Source organism: Neolamprologus multifasciatus, chromosome 6 (genome assembly GCF_963576455.1).
Source record: "Neolamprologus multifasciatus chromosome 6, fNeoMul1.2, whole genome shotgun sequence".
Taxonomy (NCBI): Eukaryota; Metazoa; Chordata; class Actinopteri; order Cichliformes; family Cichlidae; genus Neolamprologus; species Neolamprologus multifasciatus.
Genome location: NC_140444.1, coordinates 3,923,223 through 3,930,845, shown reverse-complemented (window position 1 = coordinate 3,930,845; position 7,623 = coordinate 3,923,223). Strand labels below are relative to the sequence as shown.

The window sequence follows — 7,623 nt, the reverse complement described above, 5'->3', positions numbered from 1 at the left end:
GAGCTACATTTAAGTCACAGGAATGTATAAAAATAATGTTGAAAGAAAATAACACACAATGAGCCTGTTAAAACACAGGATTTAATTAAATGTGTCAGATGCTGAACACAGTTACGTGACTGATCACAAAGCAAAAAAAAGGGAAAAAAGTGTCAGTTTTAGTGTCATTTTCAAAAAAAACCCAAAAGACTGACAGGACTGTGCAAACACTGATAATCTGGTTTGACGCACCGATGTGATTTAGTCAAAACTTTGGTGATGCATGGATGAACAAGCAAACGTGCAGGTTTAGTGCACATCACAATCCCATCACTAGTATGATTTTACCTATGATTGCATCTAACAGAGGAAACCCAACGTTAACGTCCCAGGTGGAAAACAGCGCTGTCCAGAGTCTTAAAAAGGTCCTTCAGTGGAGTCACCCCCACCCTTCCACGCCCCCTCTTTTCTTTCCCAGAGCAGTGCATCTCTCTTGGGTCGGTGTGGTGGTTGATCTCCGGTGTTGCTGGTTCCAGCGGCAGCTTGTACGTGCCAGAGTATCTACCCTGAGGTTCGGTCACACCTGGACTGCTGAGGGTCGGCCCAGCTGTTACCTCTGAGGAGTTCTGAGGAGTTTGAAAAGAAAGCTGGTCGTCTGTTGAGCGTGCAGACGCCTTCACGGTGGGCCGACTGCTGGACGTCTGAGGAGCAGAGCACAAAGAAATAAATAGAAAAACTCACAATATTCAGGTGTAAATCATCTCTGATCAGTGTCTGTGTAAAAACTCTCACACGAACACTAAACCGCTGAAATAAACAGACTTCAGAGGCCAAACTGCTTTTTTACAGCAGTAACTAACAAACCCAGACAGGATTACACCACCAACTCCAAACAGGGCCCCTCACCATTTGAAAAATACTAACTAAATACTAACCAAACAATGTTGAAATGCAGTATTATATTTGACTGCCTATGAACAATTTCTGAACAGTTGGCTCTGCAGCCGTGCCAGCCCATTGTGACCAATTTGTCACATTTTTATTTTGTATTTTTCTCTCCAATTATTCGATACGTACCTAAATCTTAAAATAGATAAATGTGTACAATCACCACTGAAAATAAACAGACAATAAATGTGAGCAGTAACAAAACTTATGTTAAAAGCTGTATTTTCTTCCTACCAGTCTCAAAAATATAGTCTTTCATCAAATTTATGGGAAATTTAAGTCATTTTATGCTCTTAATTTTGTTGATTTTTCAGGCTTTAAAACTTTTGAAGAGCTCTTGGGAACCTTGTTGATGTAAAGAATTACTGCCTGTGGAGGCTGATTAGGCTGAAGAGAGCATCTACTTCTCTTCTACACTAACAGTCTGGCAGGTAAAGAAGTACAGTTTGAACTGACCCTGATTCTTTGAAAACAGCAGATTCTTTCTGCTTCTTCTTCTTTCTGCTCAGTTTGGGGGCGTGGCCTAAACCTAAACTGTTTCATGTTAAACATGCATTCACGTACCCGATGCTTCTTTTCTTCTCGCTGTTGTTTTCCAAAAGTGTGCCCGACACGGCCTTTGTCGTTCATTTCTAGTTCTGAAATTAAAAAAAACCCCACAGATTTCTGTTTCATTCCACTAAAATTTTATTTAAAGTATTTAATATTTTTAGCTGGCGTGAATAAACGGCGCACCACTGATCTGAATGCCGCCCCGCTGCTCTCCATCCTCCTGATATGGGCTCAGGCTCACAAACAGGGATTTCAGGACTGAATCCTTAGGCGCCCCTGTGGCAGGTGTTAAGAGCACATTTTAGACACACAAATGGACATTAGGGCTGCCACAAAAGATTATTTTGATAGTCGACTAGTCACTGATTATTTTTGCGATTAGTCGACTAATCAGATCATCATCCATTGGACGTAAAACATACAGCTTATTACACCAGCAGCATCTGCTCTTATATAACTATCAGTAGCTTACAGCTTTAAGTGTTTAAGGTATGTGCTAACTAAAAATAAAGACAAGATGAGAGTTTATTAAATTTTAATGACATTTGCAGATTGTTTCAATGGAGTTTAATCTGCCGTTTATTCAGCTGTGTAAAAACTCTAACTTTAATCTCAGCCAAACCGATTTAATCAGGATCAAATAAAATACTAAAAAAAAAAAAAAAAAGGCTAACAATAACATTTTTAAGTTATCTAAGTGACTTATATATCATGTTTAACCTGAGTAGCGAAAGACGGCGGTGGGTTTGAAGCCGGGAGTCCGGTGTTCTCACGGCTCTAGTGAGCCTAGCCCCCGGCTAGCTATCGAGCTAGTGGGTAACAGACGACTCCGAAAACGTCGGAGCGCTTTTGAAAATATGTGGTGTCTTGATAAACTGAGCAGATATTTGAGGTTTACACAGCTACATTCTCGCCTGAAAATATGTTAAACGTTTATTTTGTGTTTATTTTGAGAAAAAATAATAAGAGTAATATTAAAACTAACTAGCTGCCGCCATTGTTGACGACTGAGCTGAGCCGCGCTATGAATTCTGGGACAGAGCTTCTTCTTCTTCTTCGGAGTTTAACGGCAGCTGGCATCCTTGTACATGCAGTGCTGCCATCTTCTGTTTCAGTCCGTTATTACACTCTTAAATCCTACAACTTATTCCTGCGTCTTTTGGGATCTTACAAAGCTTCAAACGAACCGTCGACTATTAAATTAGCCGTCGACGATTTTAATAGTCGACGTAATTGTGACTAGTCCACTAATCGTGGCAGCCCTAATAGAAGTTAGACATTTTTGTACGTGTGGAGCGCATCCTTACTTGTGGGCGAGGAGACGTGAGGCAGTTGCTGCTGTGCCGGAGTTTCCGATGGATTCGGACCACCCGGAGCTGGACTGGAGGAAGTCTCCTTGATTGAATCCTGCACGATGCTGCAAGCTGGATCTGCTGGTTGCTTCACAGGATCAGGCTCGGCTTCAGAGGCTGTGGAGCAACTATCAGGACTTTGTTTGAAATCAGTTTGGACCTCACACGAAGGAGCCAACACTACATTAGAAACGCTTTGAAAAGGACTTTCAGCTGACGCCTGACTGCAGGGAGGCAAACTCAAAGTCTCAGAGAGGGGGTTTGCAAAAAGGCTGAGGAAGGAAGCAGCAGAGGTTTTCTCAGGTTTGACTTCCGTTTTTAAATGTCCTTCTTTGCCGGTGAAATGTGCAGACTGTGAGGCTCTCACTGGGTCAGGTGTCGGTGTCACGCTCTCAGTGATTGGGTTTTTAAAAAGGCAACTGAAGGGGATTTTCTGAGTCTTTTTACGTCCGGCTGAACAATCGGACAGAGTTGGAGTCTCCCCGCTGCACTCCGGTGACATTTTAGCAGAACGGCGTTTCTGTGGACCGGGTTGGAAGACAGATTTTGTCTTTCTCGGGTACCGAGGGATCTCAGCAAGCTGCTGTGCTGCAAAATGATGAACGGCAATGCTTGCAGAGTCACTCGTCTTAATGGAGCTATCTGCAGGTTCGACAGGAGCAGAAGTTCTGCTTTTAAACTCTGAGACGCCTGAAGAGGGAGAAATACCCGAGAGATGTTTAGGAGGATGGGTGTTATCTGCAGGAAGCTGTGAGCTTTCATTCATGTCTGATTTGCTTTTGGAAGATGCAGGATTATCTTCATCTATAACAGGAGGATGCAAACGCTCCAGTTTAACTTTATGAAAAGCCATTTCAGCAGATTTCAGGGACTCTGGTATAGCTCCACATTGCTGAGTACCAGAGGAAAGAATAAGATCAGAGCTAGAAATCAGGCTGCCGTGCGCTTGCAGGGAAGACAGGCTCTTGTACATTTTCTTGAAGGGTTTGTTTGGCTCATGTTTGATACTCAGTGAGACTTTTTGTACTTGATGTTGTGAACTTAAGAGAGGATCTGGGATTTCCTCAGTTTTTACACTTGAAGCAGTGGGTCTTTGACCAAGGGTTGAATTTTCCACTGATTTTAAGGACCTGAGGACAGCATCAACAGAATAGGGAACTTCCTTTTGTGTCATGGAGCCTAAAGCGGCCTCAGAGGTGGTCTCTGCAGCAGAAGGGGTAGTAGATTCTTTGCTTTCAGGAGTATTATAGAAGCTAGGGAAAGACCTGTACAGCTGAGGTCCAAGCATGGCTTCCACTGAATAACAAACTGGCTCCGGGCAGTTACTGCTGGTTGATGAAGGGCTGTGAGGTCGGGCGGTGTCTGCTGCACACCGAAGAACAGCTTCATCTGTAACTGTGGCCATTTCTTGTATCTGGTGTACGGAGGGTTCCTCCTCTGCAGCTGCAGCTGCATCTGCGCTGTGGTAAAAGTTAGGCCTGAAAAATAAAATATCCAGTGAAGGTAACGTGCATGGATTATTAGAAAAATTCCTGTTAAAGGCTAAAAGTCTATGCCTGCACATAAAAGCCCATCTTCTGTGTCGTCGGTCTCATATTCATGAACTAATCCTTCAATTACACTTACTGCACGTGAGGATGAGGACGTGTTTAAATTCAGAGGCGCATACCTGAGCGGGTCCATGAAAACATTGGGGGTCCCGTTTGTTTCTGTCATTCCTGCCTCCTCTTTGCTCGCCGGCCGTCCCAGAGGCTCATGCTCAGCTTTTTTTGCAAGCTCAGAGAGGTCACGTTGCCGTTTTATTAACTGCGGTGAAAAGAAGCAAAGCATTTACATTTTGATGCATGCGAAACATTTTGAGACCATTTTCATGCCTGACTTCTCCGTGCACACCTCATCCAACAGTTTTCCCGTGACGTCAGTAAGCGGCTTGTGAGAAAACTTGCAGTCTTCTCCTTGATGGCATTTTCCTCTTCTATGGAAAAACTTGCAAGGAAAAGACTGTGCAGCTTGGTATAGGAAATACAAGACAGCCAACAACCTCCGCTTTCATTTGGTCAGTATATCAAAGGATATTGTGCATGTACGGACAGCTCTCCCCTTTTGTGCAGAAGCCTTGGATATAAAATTTACAGACTTCTTTGATGAGATCGTTGTAACCCTGAACATGCTCCAGCTGGCAACTCTCAGCCTGTATCCAGGAAAGGAAAGAAAGCACATTTTTCATTTTTGCAGTCTGAAAAAAAAGATTCGGGTAAAGTTAAATAATCAGCTGTGATGCAACCTGCCTTTAGGCATCGCCCGTAAAGAAAATGTCGACAAAGTAACCGCCCGTCCACCAGCAGCGCATTCTGGTCCTTGAACTCCTGAGTCATGAACCTCGGCTTCACTTGAAAGTCCTAAAAGAAAGGAGACACGAGTTAAGTTTGATTCCACTTACGTGAATTAATGTGTCCGCTTCAATAAATAGTCCAGCTAACGCCGAAGGATCCAAGTATCTGTTTGTACTGATGGCGTGACATGAACTGGCGAGCCAATCCATCATAAACTCAAGCTGCTGCAGCTCTAACCGGCTGATGGTGGATGGCGTTTGTAATTAAAGCCATCCTGGAGTCTTGCTTACCATCATGTCATTTTCATGTCCTCTCCCGCCTCTTCCAAACATCGGTCTTCCTCGTCCACGGGAAAATCTCCCTCTCCGTCCCTCCTTGTGCTGATATGGATCTTTCTGTCCATCCTTCTTCTTCAGATGTTTCTGCCTTTGAGATTGACGGCCTCTGTTACTGAAGCCTTCGCCCAGTCTTTGCTCACCGTCGCTGTTCTGCATTAAACACACTTTGTCCTTTGTGTTATCAGCTTTGGCGTTACTTCGAGTTCTGGGTCCCTGGGCTTGGACACACGGCTTCTGCAGAAAAATAAACGTTCTACATTTTATTTTATTAGCAGCTACCGGCTGCTCCGTGGCCACAAAGGCTCACCACAGCAGGTAGGTTGGTAGAGATGTTCATATTATAGCACTCTTCAAGCTCTTCCCTTATCCTGCATGTTGTTGAACAGCGAGAGATCATGCAAACCAGACACTCTTCAAGAAGCTTCTTTCCACCACTGTCACCACTCCCATCTCCTGTCTTCTCTTTCCCTTACTCATGAAGGAGCAGCTAATTCCCATCCCAGCTACCACACATTTGATACTAACCCCCCAACACTTTGATGCCAAACCCACCAGTGGAAGCTGGAGGTCACTGATTGATGAAGCGAACACATCTACATCATGATACATTAATATGATTGTTTCTTATAGAGCTTAAATACAAGCTTCTGAAAATATGTATGACTGTAACTCTAATAATAAAAAGCCAAAACAATCTTACTTTTAAATAAATAATTACTTTGAAAACATATGTGCATAAACAATAGAATAGAGAAGCTGCTAATAGTCAAAATAGCTGAAACAACTTAATTTAAAATCTATATTTTTGCATTTCTTTGTGTCTGACGATGTTGACAAAAACCTTGCACTTCTCCAGCAAAAACATAAATTATTAAAAAATGTTACACCTGGGAGATTGTACCAAAACATGGTGAGACAGCCAAAACGTTGTGTAACAATTATATGTAAATATGTTTTTGAAAAATCAAAAAAAAATTTTTAGAAAATTAAAACCTGTTTTGTCCCTAATCTCAGGAATCACTGATTTACGTTTATTTTGTGTGTGTAGTGCTTTGGTTGTTCCCGTTTCCCCGTGTGTGTTTATTTATGTTCATGCTCCCGGACGTTTTGGGTTGCAAGAGGGATCGCGATCCCGGAAGTGTTCCTGCACTGGAGGCAGGAACACTATTTAAAAGAAGCGCTTATCTGACACTGGCCCTCCTGTTTTTAAGCAACTCTCTTATGATTGGCTGTCGTAGAGACAGGATGGGTTGAACACAAACTATGACAAACTAAAATATATTGTTTTAATGTGTTATATCAAACCTTAATGCCAAGGTTAGCTCACCTTTTTGTGAGATCCAAGCAGCTCGCACTGGGTTTTCCTCTTTCTCCCACCTCCCCCAGGCTCATTCCTGCCAAACAGAGAGAGTGAGTGATGAAGAGGAGGCCATAAAAACAGATCTAACCCCGGTAAACTTTCATTAAATACCGCTGCGTGACGGCAGGCTGACCCGCACTCTTCACACCTTCATCCACAGCGGAGAGCCTCGAGAACAGGTTCGAAAAAGCCATCGTACTCCTCGTAATGTGCGTCTCTGTGTGCACAGAGCTCGGTCCCGAGTTATAAAGGTTCAATATCGAAAAACAAACAGCCACGTGCGCGCTAACAAACACAAACAGGAAATAAACGTCTTTCACTTTACGCCGTCACGCGGATCACTTCATCAGAGGTCGCTCCAGCGATCGGGGTTTCGCTTGTGTACATGACGGTACGTTCTTCAGCCGTTCACATTTAATTCCGTGTTCGATATTTACGTCACTCCACGTCACTTCCATACGACTGGGTCATTGGGTTAACTCTACGGACGCTTGTCGCCGCCTAGCGGTGAAGATTTGTATCGTCTTGTGTTAAAACCTTGCAGCCATAGCAGCCCGCTGTGGTTTTGACAGGGGAATAAACAGCGGGCTGGCACAGCCCTGAAACTTTTTGGATTCTCACTTGATAACAGCGCATTTTTGAAGTTATTTACCATATTTGATCGGACAATAATATAAAATACCAAGCCAAGTGTGTTAGACTGTCTCTCACAGAGTGATACTGAAATAAACAATCAGTGCAATCTGAGTTATCCACCTTTG

At 43.3% G+C, this 7,623-nt stretch overlaps 1 protein-coding gene across 1 annotated transcript; it reads right to left on the bottom strand.

Moving 5' to 3' along the window:
* Positions 1 to 185: 185 nt before the first annotated feature.
* Positions 186 to 7,360, bottom strand: LOC146516181 (uncharacterized). Its single transcript, XM_085162748.1, has 11 exons — positions 6,974 to 7,360; positions 6,830 to 6,896; positions 5,455 to 5,736; positions 5,120 to 5,230; positions 4,908 to 5,022; positions 4,725 to 4,834; positions 4,501 to 4,637; positions 2,787 to 4,309; positions 1,663 to 1,755; positions 1,492 to 1,565; positions 186 to 680 (listed from the first exon to the last, which is right to left on the bottom strand). The coding sequence occupies exons 1-11, from the start codon at positions 7,054 to 7,056 to the stop codon at positions 360 to 362; spliced, it is 2,916 nt and encodes a 971-aa protein (XP_085018874.1). The 5' UTR covers positions 7,057 to 7,360; the 3' UTR covers positions 186 to 359.
* Between the last annotated feature and the right edge of the window lie 263 nt (positions 7,361 to 7,623).